Source organism: Piliocolobus tephrosceles, chromosome 7 (genome assembly GCF_002776525.5).
Source record: "Piliocolobus tephrosceles isolate RC106 chromosome 7, ASM277652v3, whole genome shotgun sequence".
Classification (NCBI taxonomy): domain Eukaryota; kingdom Metazoa; phylum Chordata; class Mammalia; order Primates; family Cercopithecidae; genus Piliocolobus; species Piliocolobus tephrosceles.
Genome location: NC_045440.1, coordinates 31,659,366 through 31,680,914, shown reverse-complemented (window position 1 = coordinate 31,680,914; position 21,549 = coordinate 31,659,366). Strand labels below are relative to the sequence as shown.

General features: G+C 41.7%; 1 protein-coding gene across 1 annotated transcript in view; it reads left to right on the top strand.

Annotated features, from left to right (window-relative positions):
• The window catches only part of FUT10 (fucosyltransferase 10), a 110,982-nt gene that overhangs the window by 71,391 nt on the left and 18,042 nt on the right, over positions 1 to 21,549 (top strand). Inside the window, exon 4 of the mRNA XM_023214588.2 lies at positions 17,813 to 18,648. Within this exon, the coding sequence (XP_023070356.1) occupies positions 17,813 to 18,648 (836 nt within the window). The remainder of the gene's footprint in view (positions 1 to 17,812; positions 18,649 to 21,549) is intronic.

Here is a 21,549-nt window from a genome sequence, read left to right as displayed (position 1 = left end):
AATCCAGCTGGAGGGTTTGCTGAGGGCTGGCATTACTTACCTCATTTCAACTGAGTTAAAAAAATTTTTTTTAAACCTTCTTTATAATTTGGTTTTCTATTTTATTAAGGACATATTGTGTTTTATTACTTTTCTACCTTCCAAAATACTGTTTTAAAAGCTTTAACATTGCCAGCATTTAATGCTTTTAAATGTAATCAAGATTATGAAGTATTTGAAAGCACTAAGATTAACAAATTAATAATTATTGTGATTTCGAGCTGCTTGATTTGATGGACTCCAGCTTGATTATTTTGAAGTCAGTTTAATTTTCCAAATCCAGCTAGTTTTTCAGCTGAATTAGAAGGCATTGTTCTATCAGGGCCTCTCAGAAGATGTGTGCTAATCTCTCATTTATAGCTGAAATAATTCATTAGCTGGATGTTAGCTGAACATGTTCTCTTGTTGATGTTCAAATAAATATAACCTACCAGCTTTCCTTTTGGGATAGATGAAATCTCTGGCATTTTACTGTGCCACATAATTTTCCATATAAATTTTGAAATATCATCATCCTCTTATAAGCAGGTAGGATTCCAAGGGCAGTAGTTCCTAAGTATCATGGGGGATGATGTGATGGTTTTGAAGTTTGTCTGTGAACTTTTACATATTATACAAGGTTTGTGAGGACTTTTTATGCCTGACTTCAAAGAAATACCTTTGTTCTTCTCGTTAATTTTTTGATTTTTAAAAATTACACAAAGAATGAATGAATGTATCACTAAGTCAAAATTTAAACAATAAAGAAGTCTACCAGGGGCCAGGTGGTGGTGCATACCTGCAGTCCCATGTACTTGGGAGGCTGAGGCAGGAGGATCGCTTGAGCCCAGGAGTCCCAGGAGTTCAAAACCAGCCTGGGCAACATGGTGAGACCCCCCTCTCTAAAAAATATTTTAAAATTAGCCAGGCATGATAGTGCACTTGTGGTCCCAACTACTCTGGAGGCTGAGGCAGGAGGATTGCTTGAGCCTGGGAAGTCAAGGCTTCAGTGAGCCGTGATCACTCCAGCTGAGGCTGAAGTGAGACCCTGTTTCAAAAAGTAAAAATGAAATATACCAGGTAAAAATGAAAATCAGTGATTACCATGTCAAGCCCTATCCCAGTCAGATTAAGAGCTATCCTTCCAGAATTTTTATGTACAACTGAATTCAGCCTGTAATTTTGTCTATTTTTTTCAATTGAATCATACCATAGATATGTATTGCTTTTTCCATTTAAGTAGATTTTAAAGACTTTTTTCATGTTAGAATATATCCGTTGACTTCATTATTTTTAAAGCTATGTTGATTCTGAAGTATGGCTGTAACTAAAATTACTTAACCATTCCCCTGTCAATGGTTTTTTAAGGCTACTTTAGCTTTTTGTTATGTTACTATCAACATATTTATCTGTCTCTGCTTATATGTGCTATTATTTCTCCAATATCTAGAAATTTGACTTGCTGTGTCAATGGATAAATTAAATTAAAATTTTGTTACATACTACTAAATTGGTCTCTGAAAAGGCTATACCAGTTTTTCCTCCAAGTTTGAATTTTTTTGATGGGAAAAAGTGGAAACAAAGTAAACACAGGTAATTACATTTTGTAGGCCCAAACCACAAACTGGGAGTTTGCTCTGCTTTAAACAAAATTTTATTTATTGTTTACTTATACATTTGATTAGTAAAAAACTTCTCAGAAAAGCTTAGGACACTTGGCTTATTGATTTATTTGCCAGTTTTAATTTCATAGACTTCACATGAGCTCTGAATTAGAATGAATCTTAGTGTTTCCCCATAACTGACTGATAAGATGTTTCTATATAATAAACACTAATGAAAATGTGATCAGCTTGGAATAATCAAGAAATTACCTCCACCTAAACGATCTTTCATACCAAAAGTCAGGTTAAAAGTTGAGTTCTTTAGTATTTCCTTAATATTTCATTTCCATTCTTACAACTCACTAATTCTTTCTCAAATCATTGACTAATTTTTTTTTTTGTAAAGAATAACTGAATGCCTAAGTGTTGCTAAGATTTCATTATTTTTTAATAAGGTGGTAATGCCACTTACTAGACTACCATCGTAAGTAATTAAAATTGCCATACTTGTCAGAGTAAATGAGGCAGGAAAAAGTTCGTAAGACGATGTAGTTGTTTTCTCTTCAATTTGCGTCACCCCTTTCTCTTTTTTTTTTTTTTTTTTTTGAGACGGAGTCTTGCTCTCTTGCTCAGGTTGGAGTGCAATGGTGTAATCTTGGCTCACTGCAACCTCTGCCTCCCAGGTTCACGCAATTCTCCTGCCTCACCCTCCCGAGTAGCTGGGATTACAGGCATGTGCCACCATGCTTGGCTAATTTTTGTATTTTTAGTAGAGACAGGGTTTTGTTATGTTGGCCAGGATGGTCTCGAACTCCTGAGCTCAGATGATCCGACTACCTTGCCCTCCCAAAGTGTTGGGATTACAGGTGTGAGCCACCGTGACTGGCCTCACCCATTTCTGCTTAATATAACCTTTTATGTTCTTAGAAATCTGTTGTCCTCATTAGGTGGAGATGCAAGTCATGAAATCTAACAGCTAGTAATGTGAACTGAAATTCCTATTTGCTTGTGATGGGACTGATATAACTTTCAGATGGCACTCCTATGGAGGCTCTCCCATATTTTAATGCTCTGACTTAAGATTTAAGAAAATTCCTTATGGTTCCACATTTGTGCTCTGTCCTCCTGACCAATGCTTGCTGTCAGCATACAATTTCTACCTTTACTTCTGATTTATTCTCTACCTTATAATGCCCGAATGAGCTAAGGCCTGACTTTTACAAAGTGAGACCTAAAAATACATTTATTTATTCTCTGAATATCTTTGAGTACCTACTAAATTGCAGGTACTGTGTTAAGTTTTATGGGCCAAGATGAACAAGACATGGATGCTAGTAGGGTTCCTGGTCTGGTGGGAAGCTAGACAGGTGCACACATAATTGCAGTTGAGTGTGATAAACACTATAGTTCCGATTCATACAAAAAGCCATGAGATCACTGGATAGGGAGCAACATGAAGACTTGAGCAGTTTGGAAAGTTCTTCCTGCAAAAGTATTCACTTTTCAGAGTCCTATTGGCAGCAGCAAATTATCATGTATAGAAAAAAGAGCAGGAACGGTCTCATCTACAACTCTGCTGCTTCTTTTTTGTTGTTGTGATGATACTTTAAATTTTATTTGTATAAATTTATGGGGTGCAAGTGTAATTTTGTTACATACAAGTCAGGGCTTTACGTTTTCCATAGCCTTGATAACATACATTGTACCCATTAGGTAATTTCTCATATTTGATGCTATGTAATAGAATAGTTTTCTTTTCTTTTCTTTTCTTTTTTCTTAACACCAGTATGCAGACTTCCCAAACATGATGAGACCTGCCATTGTCATTTAAATGCATTAGGCTGCATCCATCAAGAACTTGACCCAAAGCGGTTTAGCAATAAAGGCATTTATTTATTAAATTAGTCAGAAGTCTGGGGCAGGCAGACCTGTTTTGCTCAGCAGTTCAACTTGTCACTGAAGACATCCTTTTACTCTGCCATTTCTCCTCATGGTGGGGAAGCTGTGGTATGAAGGCTGTAGCAGCTGAAAGCTTTGTGAACTCACCTATCCAAGCACATCCCACACTCCCAAACTTTGTATAATGAGACCCCTTTCTGAGAACCCTAATTTTCTTTCTTTTTCTTTTCTTTTCTTTCTTTTCTTTTCTTTTGTTTTGTTTTCTTTTTTGACACAGAGTCTTACTCTGTCACCCAAACTAGAGTACAGGGGTGTGATCTTGGCTCACTGCAGCCTCTGCCTCCCAGGTTTAAGTAATTCTTGTGTCTCAGACTCCCAAGTAACTGGGATTACAGGCGTGCATCACCACGCCCGGGTAATTTTTGTATTTTTAGTCAAGACGGGGTTTCGCATGTTGGGCAGGCTGGTCTCGAACTCCTGACCTCGGGTAATCTGCCTGCCTCGGCCTCCCAAAGTGCAGGGATTACAGGCATTAGCCACTGCGCCTGGCCTGAGAAGCTTCGTTTTCTTACCCATGTTGTGTTTCTGTTCCTGTGCTCCTGTGCCTGTCTGCTATGCTGAGCTGCAGATGTGTCCTGCTGCAGCTTTGCAGGACGGGATAAGTTGAGACATGCAGCAAGAAGCCTTGCCTGTCAGGCTGCCCTTGGCATGACTAGAGTGTATGTGGGGATTTTCACCTCTTATTTTGGGTCCATTCCGTTCCTTCTTTGAACAATAGTCTTTACAGGATAGGGTGTTTTGGACGGATTTCATCTTACTTTAGATATAAATAATACAAAATTAACCCACTATAAACTTATTTTTTATTTAAAATTTTTTTTTTAAAAGACAGGCTTTCACTCTCCCACGCAGGCTGGAGTGCAGTGGTACAGTCATAGCTCACTGCAGCCTTGAACTCGGGCTCAGGCCATCATGCCACCTCACACCCTCTCCCTAGTAGCTGGGACTGCAGGCATGCACCACCACACCTGGCTAACTTCAAATTTTTTTTGTAGAGACAGGGTCTCACTCTGTTGCCCAGGCTGGTCTTGAACTTCTGGCCTCAAATGATTCTCCTGCCTCGGCCTCCCAAAGTACTGGGATTACAGGTGTGAGCCATTACAACCAGCCAATAACTTCTTTTTCTCAAGACATATCAGTAGTGACTTCATTACTAATCAGTAATGAGTGACTTCACTACTGATCAGTAGTTAGCTAAAATCAGTATTTTCTTTTCTTTTTTTTTTTCTTTTGAGATGCAGTCTCACTCTGTTGCCCAGGCTGGAGTGCAGTGGCACGATCTCGGCTCACTGCAAGCTCTGCCTCCCAGGTTCATGCCATTCTCCTGCCTCGGCCTCCCAAGTAGCTGGGACTACAGGCGCCCGCCACCACGCCTGGCTAATTTTTTGTATTTTTAGTAGACACGGGGTTTCACTGTGTTAGCCAGGATGGTCTTGATCTCCTGACCTCGTGATCTGCCTGCCTCGGCCTCCCAAAGTGCTGGAATTACAGGCGTGAGCCACTGCGCCCGGCTGAAATCACTATTTTCTTACTCAGTCCTAAACACACACAGTCCACACACTGTCTCTCATACACACACACACACACACACATACACACACACACACACGCCATACAAACATGCACACATATGGAAAAAAACCCTGATGTTGAGCCTTTCTTTTCTTTGGGAATATGGGTGATGATTCTTCTCCTCTTTTTTCCTCTTTCTTTCTACCCCCTTTCCTTCTTTTATGTATTTAAGCTCAACAGAATTTCTCATTATTGAGTATATATTATTAGTGGAAATTTGATGAAAACAATTTTTTTTTTGAGACAGGATTTCACTCTGTCACCCGGCCTGGAGTGCAGTGCTGCAATATCGGCTCACTGTAACCTCTGCCTCCTGGGCTTAAGTGATTCTTCTACCACAGCCTCCTGAGTAGCTGGGACTGTAGGTACACACCACTGCACCTGGCTGATTTTTAAAAAAATATTTATAGAGACAGGTCTCCCTGTGTTACCCAGGCTGGTCTCAAAGTCCTGGGCTTAAGTGACCTTCTTGCCTTAACCTCCCAAAGTGCTAGGATTATAGGCATGAGTCACTGCGTCTGGCCAACAATTTAAATAAAAAAAATTATTGGAAAATATTTATGTCCTTTGCTTTATGCTTTTACTGTCTCATTCTTTTTTGACTACCATAGGAGAATTGCATCTTACTTGTTTACAGTATTAGACCTGGGCATATAAAATACAATGTATACATTGTATTACTAGGGATTCTTAATGTGTACCAAAATTGCCGGACCAAGTTTTTTGCTGTTTCAGTGATGAGACCTGTATACCAGAAAATCAAGGTAGGAGTATCCTAGACATGGTTAACTTTGGAGGACAGTGCTTTATTCTGTGCTGTTTCCCTCTTGGGTAGAGAGAGACTCTAAGATGATTAAATGGAGTGGAACACTGCAGGTTTTGAGAATAAAGAGTTTATTTTTCCAGGTCATAGCTTCTAACTGAGGTCAAATGTATCCTGACGGCTAAGTGGTGTAAAATGATTTGGCAGTTTCCATATCTACCTGGTAGATAGACTTGCTTTCAAAAAAAAACACTTGGTTGGTATCTTGATCGTTAGTTCCAGAGGATAAACCTCTGATTTAATTAATTTGGGGATTGATTGCTGTATTCAGTGTTGACTTCTGTAAAATGTCCCTCCAGCTAAGGGTCTGGGGCAGACACCTGGACAATGTGTACTGAAATTCTAGTTGCTCTTGAAGATATCAGCAATTATTGAGTGTCTTAGGATATAATGCACCTAGCTTAGAAAAATAGCTGCTTCTTAACCCACTTTTCTTTTCTTTTTTTTTTTTTTTGGAGACAGGATCTCGCTCTGTCGCCCAGGCTGGAGTGCGGTGATGTGATCTGTGATCTCGGCTCACTGAACCTCTACCTCTTGGGTTCAAGCGATTCTTGTGTCTTAGCCTCTGAGTAGCTGGGACTACAGAGGTGTGTCACCACATCCAGCTTATTTTTGTATTTTTAGTAGAGACAGGGTTTTGCCATGTTGGCCAGGCTGGTCTCGTACTCCTGACCTCAAGTGATTCACCCGCCTCAGCCTCCCAAAGCACGGGGATTACAGGTGAGCCACCGCACCCGGCCTCAGCCCACTTTTCATAATTTGCATTTTGCACCACAAAGTGGAATAATTGGGAGAATATTGGACTGACTGCATATACACAATGGAATAATACCATGTGATCATTCTTGAAAATAGGGTAGCTTTATGTGTACCAATAATAAAGTATTTCCATGGTTGTTACACGGATAATACCAGGTTTCTAATAGTGTATATGTTTTCATGTATGTGAAAAGATTTTCCTTAATTATAAAAATATTTATTTTATTTTTACATTTGAATATCTCTGAAATCAACATGTATTTTGCAACTGATAGCCCCCTGCCCATCTTTGTCAGCTGGGCAGCAGCAGTGATGTAGTATGAATGCCTGCATGGACATGAACTGGGTTGCTCTTCCACCTGGAATGATGGGGCAACTACAGCCCTTTGATGCTTCCACGAACACACCATTTAATGACCATTTGACAAAAGAATGTGAGTCTAGGCCAGGCGCAGTGGCTCATGCCTGTAATCCCAGCACTTTGGGAGGCTGAGGTGGGCAGATCACCTGAGGTCAGGAGTTTGAGACCAGCCTGGCCAACAAAGTGAAATCCTGTCTCTACTAAAAATAGAAAAATTAGCCAGGCGTAGTGGTGGGCACCTGTAATCCCAGATACTTGGGTGGCTGAGGCAGGAGAATCACTTGAACCCAGGAGGCAGAGGTTGCAGTGAGCTGAGATCGCGACACTGCACTCCAGCTTGGGCGACAAAGCGAGACTCCATCTCAAAAAAAAAAAAAAAAAAAAAAAAAAACACAGAACAAAAAGAGTGTGAGTCTAGTTGGTGTAAACTTTCTTTGACAACTTTTAGTAATATTAAGAAAGCATCAACATTAAAACTTGGAGATGGGTATCAGTAGCTTGGAAGCAAATCTCAGAGATGATAGTAGAGCGTTCTTTTAAGCAACGCTGTATTGTTTATGGTCTTAATGTTACCAAGCAAAATATTGTATAGAAATACACAGACATCAGAGATCAAAAAGTGATTCAAAAGAGTTAGACTCTGAAGAAGTTTTGATACTTAAACCAATTTGACTTATATTTTTTCTAAGTATTCACAAGAGTAATAAATAATAAAAATATATATTTAAGTAAGTTTAAAAGAGCTCTTTCACTAACTATAAATACAAATTCTAGGTATAAGAAAGCCTTATATCATAGTTTAATTGGATATACTTTCCCTTCCTCCCTTCCTTTCTTCCTTTATCCCGCATTCCTTCCTTCATCCATCTATCTACCCCTGCATTTATTTTATATTATATTTTATTTTAATTAATTAATTTTTTTTTTGAAGACAGAGTTTCACTTTGTCACCCAGGCTGGAGTGCAGTGGAGCGATCTTGCCTCACTGCAGCCTCTGCCTCCCGGGTTCAAGTGATTCTCGTGCCTCAGCTTCCCGAGTAGCTGGGATTATAGGCGTGCACCACCACTCCCAGTAAAGTTTTTCTATTTTTGGTAGAGACAGGATTTCACCATCTTGGCCAGGCTGGTCTTGAACTCCTGGCTTCAGGTGATCTGCCTGCATCGGCCTCCCAACGTGCTGGGATTACAGGCATGATCCACCACACCTGGTCCCCCCACCCTACCACCACCTTTTTTTTTTTTTTTTTTTAATGAACTTAACAAAGGGAACTTTAACAAAGGGAAGGGACCTAGATGGCTGGGGTGTGTGGAAGAAGACTTACTTTTCCCATCTAATCTTTTGTTCACTTCACTTTCATTTTTACCACAGCTATATATGCTCCACATTTCAATAGCGAATAGGTATCTTCTCAGATTACTACTTTTAGGCCAGGTGCAGTGACTCAGGCCTGTAATCCCAGCACTTTGGGAGGCTGAGATGGGCAGATCACCTGATGTCAGGAGTTCAAGACCAGCCTGACGAACAAGGTGAAACCCCATCTCTACAAAAAATATAAAAATTAACCAGGCATGGTGGTGCGTGCCTGTAGTCCCAGCTACTGGGGAGGCTGAGGTGAAAGGAGTTCTTGAACCCAGTAGGGGAGGTTGCAGTGAGCTGAGATTGCGCTGCTACATTCCAGCCGGGGTGATAGAGTGAGACTCCCCCTCTCAAAAAAAAAAAAAAAAAAAAAAAAGAATTACTACTTTCAATAGCTTTTTCTGACTCTTGGTTGTTATCATCAGATCTCTTAATAACAGGATGATATTAGTATTTCATGATTTTTCGCTATTAAGCATTATCATTGACTCCCTGTCTTGGAAAATGAGGAATCACTCTTTTACCCTCTCCTGTTCAACACATACACACTCATCCTTCCTATATCCCCCGTCCACTTATAGTTGTATTATCATGTTTGATGGATCAATATTCCCTCTTTACATTATTATGACTATGCAAATAATATTCATAGGTGAACCAGAGAGCACACGGATTGCTTTTCTTGTTTGCCCTGAGTTAATAATTGGGTAATTGGGTCTTCATTTTCTTAATTGCTGGGTTTTCTATGTACTTATCAGTAATTCAACCCCAAACTCTTTGACCAGTCAGAAATAATTACTCCTTTCTCCCACCATGGCCATTTGCATTTTTGTTACTCTAGATTGAATATCGGCCAATGGTTTAACATTTACATTCATAATCATAATATCCCTTGGGGCTTATTTTGTTCATCTTTGAAGTCCCAGAATTCTCAGCTCAATACTTTTCAAATAATAGGACTCAGTAAAACCTTACTTTTTAGAAATGTCTATGCTTCTCTGAGTTAGTAATGTCTTCTGTCTCCAGATATGTTGACTGCAATAGAAAGCACTTTAGAAGGTCGAGGTGGGAGGCATCACTTGAGCTCAGGAGGTTGAGAGCAGCCTGGGGAACATAATGAGGACGCTGTCCCAATCAATCAATCAATCAATCAGTCAATCCAGTTTTAGTAACTAACCAACAAACCAGAGTGTGATACATCTGTATGTGGCCTTTAATAACTAAGAATTAAGAGGTAGCAACAAACCCTCTACAGAGTTATGTAGCCTCATCATGAGAGTTTCATGTCAGAGTTCTGCAGAACATTCTGGGACTCCGAACTGGCTTTGCCAGGCCCTTAAGGCCATCTCATCCCATTTCCCTGATTGAAGGGCGGTGCCTTAAACTGTTACCCCTCTTCTCTTTTCAATGATAAGATCAGCTGTAGCATCAAGGAGTAGCGGCAATGGTGACATGAGCTGGGCAGACAGTGGTGACAGCGATAGTGGCAGTGACAATAACTTGGGAGTGCTGGCTAGGGAGTTCTGGTTAGCTCACTCCCAACGGTGGAGCCTCAGAGACCCACGGACCCACACCCTGGACAATTCTCTTCCCAAAACCTCTTCTGTTCCCAACACCTAATTCTCACTTTTTCTTATTATTGAAAGAAACTGAATTTTGTTTTGTGCTTGGATATTGACGTTGTCAGAATGCTTTACTTTAAGCTTATTGTAGGGACTTCTAATAGGGAAGTAGTACTACTCATAGTTATCTGAAACACTGGAAGTTGTCTGAGTTTTGTGAAACAAATGATTTAACCCAAAGCAGGAAATGAGAAAAAACTCAGGTCACTGCAAGTTTAGTTACAGCTGAGGTGATTAACAATGATTGTAATTTATGAACTATTGCTATTCATATAATAGTCATATTTGCCAATTGTTTCATGAGCTTTAATGTCTTTTGGCCATAGTTTTTCCTTCAGATGGGTAAAAGGCTCTGTACTAAAATCTTTTAGCAAAAAGAAAGTCTTTATCTCTGTTTAATTAAGTGTCAAGAACACAGTGGAGAGGATTTGTCATTTGTGATACAATTAGAATGTAGTCAAACAGTGTTACTGGAGACCTTCACCCCAACCTGATTATTCTTTGTAGTTACCTGGGTCTCAGTATTCTGTATATTTTGATTCTTAGCTCAGAGAAGGAATTTATAGCACAGTACCTGAATGGGGAATGTGTTTTTGGTTTCAAGTATTTTGATGGTTTCTTTCTTAAAAGGAGTCTCATCTGCTGATTTTATATTTTTCCTTCTTAAATACAAGGCTTGCATTTTTCTTTTACATTATCACCAGATGGATGAAGAGAAGGGAAAATAGAAGCCTAGGATGGTGGTAACAAGGGGATAGCACCAAGAAACATGGTATTTTTAGAAAAATCTAGGAGCAAGACAGCAAGAGAAAACTTGCAGCAGAACTTGGAATAATCAGTTGGGATCGGATGGAAGTTCCAAGCTTTTGAAATGGACCTCCGTATTAGTCATATTCTGATAGGAATACAAATTATTCTAGGTATTTTAAACAGTGGAAATGTATTACAAGAATTGGTTACAAAGGGGCTGAAGGGCTGGTGGAGCAAAAGACAGGAAGAGAAGGTTATACAGAATGAATAACTGCAGGAAATCCCTGCTACGCTTGGACTGGAGAGGCACAGGAGAAGTAGCATTGCCCAGAGTGTGGGCCATTGAGTCTCTGAGACTCTACTGTTGGGGGTGAGTTAACTGGGCAAGAATTCTCTAGCCAGCACTCCCAGGTTATTGTAACTGCTACTATCTCTATCACCACTCTCTGCTTAGCTCATGTCACCACTGCCACTACTCCTTGATGCTACAGCTGATCTTATCACAGTCAGGAGTGCTAATGCTTGCTCTGCTACATGAGCATTGGAAGAGGTTCCTTCTCTTTTCCTTCTGAGACAGGATAGTTCCCATGACCCCCTTGTGGGCCTTGCAACAGGGGTGGCTTGTTTACTTGGCCACCATGCTCAAACCCCTTGCAGGAAGGGGAGCATGCAGGTGAGCAGGTGCGGGAGCTGGGGCAAGTGGTTTTGGGCACCAGCAGGAACAAACCACGTACCAGCCCACAGCAGTGTCTAGGGATTGCCTGTGACCTCTGGAGCCCCAGAGGGCATGTGTTATAATCAGTGCTCTTTTAGCACTTGCCATCCATGGATGGCTAAGTGTTAAATAGCTCAGTGGAGAGTCAGTGTGACAGCCTCTTGCACCTACGCCTAGTTCCTTGTCCAGTGCCCAAGAAGAATGAGGTCACACAGACTTGAAGGATGGTAAATGTGGAGGTTTTATTGAGTGGTGGAAGTGGCTCTCAGTGGGATGGGGAGCTGGAAAGGGGATGGAGTGGGAAGATAATCTTCCCCTGGAGTTTGGCCATCCCTGGCCAAACTCCTCTCTGACTATAATCTGTGATGTCCAGTTGTCTCATCTCCTCGATATTCAGATGCTCCTTCTCATCTCTCCTTTTCTGCCATACTGCTCTGCTCCTCTGCCAGGGGAGCTTGGGGTTTTCATGGGCACAGGATCGGGGGTGGGGCAGGTCAAAAGGCAACATTCGGGCGGGAAAGCGGGGATGTAAATTTCTCATTTAGGGCCAAGGGTTCAGGCTTGAGGGTAGAACCCTCGCCAGGGACACCGTCCTCTTCTACCTGGTATTTCCCTGCCTCCTGTTTGTATCATTCCCACCTTCAGTCTTCCTACAGTGCTCCTACTCGTAACACCTAATTGCAAACCAGTTGTCCAGGGAACCTGAGGAGTAAAGTTTGCAGGGTTTCAGCCCCATACAATAAGGAGCATAGCATAGAAGGTTGGACATGGAGCTGAGCAACTGAGAAGCCAATGACTCATGCAGCTTCCTCTTAGCAAAAAGTACTAAGCTGACTCTGTGCTCTTTATGAACCTGGGTTTGGCTGAGAGTACTGTAATCTTGGGCAAAAGACTGTTGTACAATAGGGCTAGTGTTTTAAATACCAAAGGCAGGTATGTCAGGGGACATTGGTGTATCTAGAAGAAATTTTTCTCCACTGGAAAGGAGGTCTCTGCTTTAAATTCTGTGCTTTAGAGATGAGTGTATTTGAAGCATTGGCACATTGACCCATTATGCTGGAGATTTTTTTTTTTTTTTTTAATTTTTAAGAACAAAACCTTTCGTGTATATCATGTTTTGTTTCTTATAGGAATTTGGCATTGGTATATTTGAAATCATTCCAGGAAAAATAGGAATGTGAAAAACAACTTTATCTGCTGGCTTATAGTGTTAGTTCAGCATGTGAAAGATTAAGGGGTTACTCAGATCTGGGGCAGTGTTGCTAAGTGGCAGGTCCTTATGTGATCTGGAGTCAGTCTGGACATTGTGGGTAAAGAGGGGCAAGACTTGAAACAGGATATGAGTGAACTTCCACTCTCACTCCAAAGAAGAGGAAATGAGTGGTTCACTTGTGGGGGTCCTGAGTGGATGGATGGGAAGGCTTGAGGGATTAGGTGAGGGTCAGTTAGCAAGTAAGGGAGAGTCCTCTCTTTCCCCTTTTTTACCTCATTCCAGGTTCCAAGAAGAATCACAGCCTTTGGCAGAAAATGATGGTAATTTTTATTTTATTTTATTTGTATTTTTTTGAGACAAGATCTTGCTCTGTCACCCAGGCTGGAGTACAGAGGCATGATCATGGTGCACTGCAGCCTCAACCTCTTGGGCTCAAGTGATCCTCCTACCTCAACCTCCTGAATATCTGGGACTATAGGTGTGCACCATCACATCCAGCTAATTTTTTAAAAACATTTCTTGTGGACAGGGACTCACCGTGTTGCCCAGGTTGGCCTTGAACTCCTGGGCTCAAGCAGTCCTTCTGCCTCAGTCTCCCAAAAGGTCACAACAGTTTTATGGTAGAGATTATTTTTTAAAACAGATTACCTTTGGATGGCATTCTGCAGGAGCACTTGTCTTTTCCAAATTAAGGCAGGCTGGGCTTTCCACATCATTAGTATGCTAAAGCGGGCTAACATTTCTGTGGGTGTAATTGCAAGTACTAAGAATGAGTTACTCATTCCATGGAATCAACATTGCAGCAGGACCCGTCATCCCTCATCCCTCCAGTCCTTTCCTATTTGCTGGTCTGATGTTCTTGTCCCCACCTGGGGTTTTCAGTATAGATGAGTGATTCACGCTTCGTTAGTAAAGTGAGGTTAATAATGTATGTTGCCTTCTGTTTTCACCAGTTTATGTGGGAGTAATGAAAGAAGAGGCCATGCCCCTGCAGAAGGAGAGGGGCACATAAACATGTCCTGTAAAGTATGTCGCTCTCAGGCTCTTCTGCTATTTCAGATCCAGTCTCCATAGTCAGCAATCTGATACCCTTTGCCAGCATTCATTTTATTCCATTTGTATTCCAAGTTGCAGTTCCCTTTGCAGTGCACATTAGTGCTAAAGATCTATTTAGCTGTTGTTTAAAGGAACGAATACATTTGTCAGAATTCAGTAAACACAAAATAACCCAGAGGAGTGAAAGTTTGAATCTGAAGTTGTTAAATTTAAGAGCAGTAAGCATGATTAGAAAACTAGTGAGCCAGTTGCACATACATTGGTCACATTTTTATGGATATACCATAGGTTAATTGATTTTCATTTTTCTGTAGACTCCCGTTCCAACTCTTATTGTAGTAGGCATTGTGCTAGAGTTGGGGAGAGCTAAATAACTCAGTTTTTTTCTGAGCCACATCCAATACCTTTTAGAAATTGTTCAATATTGACACTTTTATTCTAGGCCATGATATCCCCAGTGAAGTAGTTTAGGTTGGTCATGGTTCTTTTTTTGCTTCGTTTTGTTTTCAAGACAGAGTCTCGCTCTGTCACCCAGGCTGGCGTGCAGTGGTGCAATCTCGGGTCACTGCAACCTCTGCCTCTCAAGTTCAAGCGATTCTCCTTCCTCAGCCTCCTGAGCAGCTGGGATTACAGGCATGTGCCACTATACCCAGCTGATTTTTGAATTTTTAGTAGAAACAGGGTTTCACCATGTTGGCCAGGCCGGTCTTGAACTCCTGACCTCAGGTGATCCATCCTCCTCAGCTCCCCCAAAGTGCTGGGATTACAGGTGTGAGCTACCATGCCTGCCCAGGTTGGTCATGGTTCTAATTTCAGTATTCTTCAGCACTTACCTTCTGAAGCTCTAGGCTTAGGAGAGAAGCTTGCAGGGCAAAATGACTTTTTTTGAGACAGAGTCTCGCTCTGTTGCCCAGGCTGAAGTACAGTGGCGTGATCTCAACTCACTGTAACCTCTGCCTTCCCGGTTCATGTAATTCTTCTGCCTCAGCCTCCTGAGTAGATGGGATTACTACCACCATGTGCCACCATTCCTGGCTAAGTTTTGTATTTTTAGTAGAGATGGGATTTCACCATGTTGGCCAGGCTGGTCTTGAACTCCTGACCTCAAGTAATCCTCCTGCCTCGGCCTCCCAAAGTGCTGGAATCATAGGTGTGAGCCATTGTGCCTTGCCAAAATGACCTATTTTTAATCTTCTCCAGAGAAGTTTAGTTTGAAAGAATCTGACAATCTTACATAAAACCTGTATTAGCATGATTGTGCAGATGCGCACGCATGTGTGGTTGTGTTTTGTGTGGATGTATCTCAGGGAAGTTACCAGGAAATGCTTTTATAGATAGCAAACATGGGAAATATTTCTGGAACGCTAGGTCCCTTTAACTTTCCTGTCTATTAAGAAGCATCTCCCACTATTAAAGGCAGCTGCACCTCTGCAGACTAAACATAATTCAGATGAATACAGGAGACATTCTCATTTTCATTTTTAAAATGACCTGTTACTTCTTCATGCATGTGTGTGAATAGATTCTCCAGGCATTTTTGGCCACTATAGATTGTATGCAAGAGGGATTTTCTCCTCTTCCTTCCCACATGGAGATTCTCATATCAGCAGAGCTATGAGTGAGCCTGTAAGCCTGCATCTCCTAGTTGTCATGAGTGACAGGTTTGGAGTCCTGTTCCTATTACCAACACAGCCTGAGTGGACTTACATAGTGGCCACAAGAGTCTAGACACAACTGCCTTCAGGTCTTCCTCGTCTTTCTTGATGTAGACCAGCAGAGATGGGATTTGAGCCCTGTCCAGTCTCTGAAGCACCCGAGGCAGGCTTTGTGTCTTTCTGCTTCCCAGCTCTGCATCTGGGATCTTTGCTGAGGTGCACCCGTGCTGAGCCAGGTTAAGAATCTTCCATGTGCCACCTAGCAGGTAGCAGCAGTGACTGGTGTTTGGGTCACTCACTCAAAACCCCTGTGCCTGATCCCCCCAGTTAACTGTGGACCCACTTTTGTTTTAATCATATCCTCTTTAATCTCTCATCTCATACCTTGAATCCCTGCTTCTGATTCCTGTGGATCGGACTCTAGTACTTTCTCTCCCAGGTAATGGCCTTGATTCTCTGCAAGGCCTTAGGCGGCAACTTTGTGTTCTAACTCAATTTTATAGGTTCTGGTTCCTATCATTGGCCACTCAACCAGCTTAGACCCTTTTTGAGCAGCAACTGTTGTACTTCAATGCAGTCAGTTGCCTTTCTTCTCACATTCTCTTTCATATCCTCATGTTTCTCTATCTTAATGATTATTAACCTTTGCCAGCCATCCAACTCTGTATGCCATTAGATTTCAGGTATATGGGTGAGTATTCTTTTTGAAGCCTAAGGTCAAATATAGCAAATGCCAATTAACAAAGACAAGCCCATTTTTACGTGTTAGTACTTCATTGCCGATGATTGAGAATAAAAGCCTGTTACCAAAACAGAGGCACTTTCTTCAGCAATTTCTCTGTGCTTAGTATATATCCTGTGACATAATCTTATCTGATCTTTGTTTAAAAGCCTTTCTTGATTAATTGATTTCTCATTGATGTAGTGTTGGCACCGAAGAGTTTATCTATTTGTGGGAGTGTACACTAGCATTAAATAATTAATTTTTATGAGCTCTGCCAGAAAATGTTGATAAAGTTTTGTTTTGGCGTAAATATATATTCAGTATTTTCTTTTCCGGTTGGTATTGGAAGATGGATTTTTTTCCCATTTCCTTATATTTATTTTTTAAAAACTCAAGGGTCTACAAAATTATCTATGTCAAGAATACTTCAGAAATTGTATATTACCTATTGTGTTATTGTCTTAGTTCTTCTTTCTCAGTTATTGAAATAAGTTCTCCCTGATTGGATCTCTACCCATGCAGTCAGGAAACAATTGCTTACCACATCCATCACTTTTGTCTGCACATCATCATGTTTCAGAGGTTTTTCAATTAATCCTGTGGATGCTAGGGTCACTCATAATTGTAATCCTGTTAGGCCTTCTTTATTTCTTGATGCGCTTGTTAATTCCTGTCCATCCCGCAGTGGTCTGTAACATAGTACTATTATCAGCTCTTTCATCTTTAAAAGCCTCTTGTCTACCATTTTGACTAAGATTGATTAACTGCACTTTGCTGAAATCGATCATTTTGGATTAAAAATATATATCCTCTATATTTCTTCTGGCTACTTTTGCACGGCTTCACTTTTTGTGTGTGTGTGTGTGATTAATCAACCTGCCGACCTGGTTGCTTTCCTTTTATGGCTTCCTTTCTCTTGTTCTTTTCTTTTTAAAGAACTATATTTATCTCTTTATTTCTCCTGTTTTCTTGTAGGTAACACTTTCAGGAAGAAAAGCCCATTGCAGGAGGCAGTAGAATAAATTATCCTTTAGAACCTGGTCAGACACGACTCCCATTTCCTTTTTCATAAAATGAGAAATGATAGTCCCCCTCTTTGGTGATCCTCTACCTGAGTAGTTTCTGGGGTGAAAGCCTTGTGACTGACTGCCAGGCACTTTGCAGTGATACTGTAACATGCTTCGTGTGTGTGTGTGTGTGTGTGTATGTATATGTATGTGTACACACACACACACACACACGTATTTTGAGACAGAGTCTTGCTCTGTCACCCAGGCTGGAGTGCAGTGGCTCAATCTTTGCCTCCCAGGTTCAAGTGATTCTCATGCCTCAGCCTCCCAGGTAGCTGAGATTACAGGCGATGTGTCACCACACCCAGCTAATTTTTGTATTTTTAGTATTTTTACCATGTTAGCCAGGCCGATCTCAAATTCCTGATCTTAAGGGATCCACCTGCCTTGGCCTCCCAAAGTGCTGGGATTACAGGCATGAGCCACACCGCACCTGGCCACATGCTTCTTATTCATAGCCTCAGACTCCTCTGTATTCTAATCTTACCAGGTAGACCCAAACTTAGCAATATTCTTTTGGAAATACTAATTAATATCTCATTTTCTTCTCCTAGGTACTGACTTTAACATAGACAGCTTACCTCTGCCTCGGAAAGCTCATCATGGCTGGGCTCTTTTTCATGAAGAGTCCCCAAAAAACAATTATAAGCTCTTTCATAAACCGGTGATCACCTTGTTCAACTACACTGCCACGTTCAGCAGGCATTCCCACTTGCCACTAACTACCCAATACTTGGAGAGCATTGAAGTCCTGAAGTCACTCCGATACCTAGTTCCTTTGCAGTCCAAAAACAAGCTTAGAAAAAGACTTGCTCCGCTGGTCTATGTACAGTCAGACTGTGACCCACCATCAGACAGGGACAGCTATGTTCGCGAGCTCATGGCTTACATCGAGGTTGATTCCTATGGTGAATGTTTACGCAACAAAGACCTCCCTCAGCAGCTGAAAAATCCAGCCTCTATGGATGCCGATGACTTTTATAGGATCATTGCACAGTATAAGTTTATCCTAGCTTTTGAGAATGCGGTTTGTGATGACTACATCACTGAGAAGTTCTGGAGGCCACTGAAACTGGGGGTAGTCCCTGTATATTACGGATCCCCCAGCATCACAGACTGGCTTCCAAGTAACAAAAGTGCTATTCTTGTATCAGAATTTTCTCACCCCAGGGAACTGGCAAGTTACATCAGACGACTGGATTCTGATGACAGATTGTATGAGGCCTATGTAGAATGGAAGCTGAAGGGTGAGATCTCCAACCAGCGACTTCTGACGGCTCTCAGGGAACGGAAATGGGGAGTGCAAGATGTCAACCAGGACAATTACATCGATGCATTTGAGTGTATGGTGTGCACCAAGGTGTGGGATAATATCAGGCTTCAGGAAAAGGTAAGCAAATCAAAGGTGGGCATAGAGCCAGCAGGCTGGCCGTCTTGATGTTCTCCGTTCTCCTGCATTTCCTTCTGTTGTTGCTACCTCATCAGTGTTCTTCATTCCTATCAGAGAGGCCAGGCTCTGCAGGGAAGTTGAATATTCCATTACTACCTTTTGGGTCTGTCGTGAAGTTTACAAGCCCTGGACAGGCCTTCATTCCTGAAAGCCTTCATTTTCCTTTATTGTTTTTTCTGGAGGACCCCATGCTGCAGGTGCTGGGCAGTGACAGAGAAAGCTGCAGAGATGGGGAAGAAGTCCCAAACATAAAAAATTAAGAGTTCTTGCCAGGCATGGTGGCTCACAGCTGTAATTGGAGCACTTTGGGAGGTTGAGGTGGGTGGATCACTTGAGCCCAGGAGTTCGAGACCAGCCTGGGCAACGTGGCAAAACCCCATCTCTACTAAAAATTCAAAAATTAGCCAGGCGTGGTGGCTGCACTTATAATTCCAGCTACTCGAGAGGCTGAAGTGGGAGAATTGCTGGAATCCAGCACACAGAGGTTGCAGTGAGCCAAGATCATACCGCTGTACTACAGCCTGGGTGACAGCGTGAGACTCTGTCTCCAAAAATAAAAAGTGCTGCTTATCCACACGGTCAATCCTTTAGCCTCTCCATCAGTGCCGTAGTGGAGGAGTATGACAGTTTCTGCCAGACCTCTCACACTGACACTCCACAGCCTCTACTTTCAAACTCATTTTCATTTTGCTTGCTGCTCTAATATTTACTCTTTCTGGCACACGCATGCTTATTAATATAGAGAGAAACTACTCAAATAATGATGGGGATAATCCTAATAAAAACTTTCTTAAATTGTTATGAACTTCTTAGTAATGTCTTCAGATTTCTAGATTGTGCTTGGTGTTTGTTTGCTTACTTTATTTATTTATAATGGGAATGAACCTACTTTATGTGTAACTGAATTTGTTCAAAGGAAATTTGTTGAAAGAAAAAGAAAGATTACTTTCAACTTCTCCTGAAATTTTTACAGAGTGAGGTGGCCCACACATAGCACTTGCCTGTCACCCATCATTGCTGTGCCAGACTCTCATAGATATGTAAGGTTTTATCTAAAATTTTTCTTCTTCTTTTTTTTTTTGAGACCAAGTCTCACTCTGTTGCCCAGGCTGGAGTGCAGTGGCATGATCTCAGCTCACTGCAACCTCTGCCTCCTAGGCTCAAGTGATTCTTGTGCCTCAGCCTCCCAAGCAGCTGGGATTATAGGCATATGCCATCACACCCAGCTAATTTTTGTATTTTTAGTAGAGACAGAATTTCTACCATGTTGACCAGGCTGGTCTCGAACTCATGACCTCAGGTGATCCACCCACCTCGGCCTCCCAAAGCTCTGGGATTACAGGCATGAGTCACAGCGCCCAGCCACCAGTTTTCATTTGCACGTATTTTATGAGATTTGTTCTATATGGCACAACATATTCTATATGAATGCAACATGTTCTATATGGCACAATCCCAAAGTGCTGGGATTACAGGTGTGAGCCACCATACCTGGCCTGAAGAAGGTATTCTGTAACCCCTGAGTGATACAGTAGGCAGAGGTATGGGGGACAAGGAAGTTCCCCATGAGTGTATCTAAGGTAGGTGTCAATTTCAGTAAGGACTGATTGCTATTCCTTCTTGCGTAAAAGGATTTTAGCCTGTCACTGAGAGACTAGAGGCTACACGTTCTCCTCAAGGAATGGTGCCTTATCAGAAGCTTCAGCATTGATCATTGTTGCTGGTAGATCAGGTCTTCAACAATGGCAGTGATGAATTCTGCCTTTGAGTGAGAGCCAAAGCTCTTCTGTTCGTGCATAGCCTCCATCATTCCCACAATGTCCTGTTCATGGGTTAATGGAACCAGTATTGGGGTAACAAAGGGACAGGCCAGCTGAAATCCAATGATAACTCATAATACCTACCTGCTTGTTGTGAGCTTTCTCTCAGTGGCTGCTTATTGGTGTGCATCAATATCAGATATTGATTGGAGCCATGCTGATCATGTATAGACACCAATTTCAGCAAGGCAGCTGCAGTCGGAACTACTGTCAGGTTAAGTTCCTGGTAGTCCCCTGACATCAGCCATGATTTATCTGTTTTTTTTTTTTTTTTTTTTTTTCAGGGATCAGAACGGTGAATTAAATGGTGGTGATGGGGATTATGATGGGGGAAAACTCCTTGGTCTTATGGGGCATTGATCTCTGCAGTGTTTCCAAGATGATGGTGTTGCTTCAGACTTACTGTCCTGTCTGAGGGGGCAGTTGTTTTTTGAGACGGAGTGTCACTCTGTCGCCCAGGCTGGAGTGCAGTGGCATGATCTTGGCTCACTGCAACCTCTGCCTCTTGGATTCAAGCGAATCGCCTGCCTCAGCCTCCTGAGTAGCTAGGATTACAGGCATGCACCACCACACCCAGCTAATTTTTGTATATTTAGTAGAGACGGGGTTTCACCATATTGGCCAGGCTGGTCTCACTGAGGGGGCAGTTTTAAGGATTTGACTTTTTTTTTTTAAACCATAATGTCTTTTACCCCACAGGTCAGGCAACTTATGTAAAGTTTCTCCTAGCTGCTAAGTATAACCGTCCCAGATACTTACTTGGGAACCAAAGAAATAAACACCAGGTGGATTCGCACACCCACTGAAGCAATTGAGCATAGGCAGAAACTCCATTTATCAACTGGCCATTATGTGCTCCCACTGTTATCAGGGAACTGTGATTTTAGAGCTTCGAGCCTCCAGTGACTCAGACCCTATATCCAACAGTCTTTAAAAATTGGAGTTTTCTGAACATTCTAACTCCCTGAGCTTTCTGACCATTTTCCTCAATTTTTGTTTAACTCTTTATTTGTAATTATTA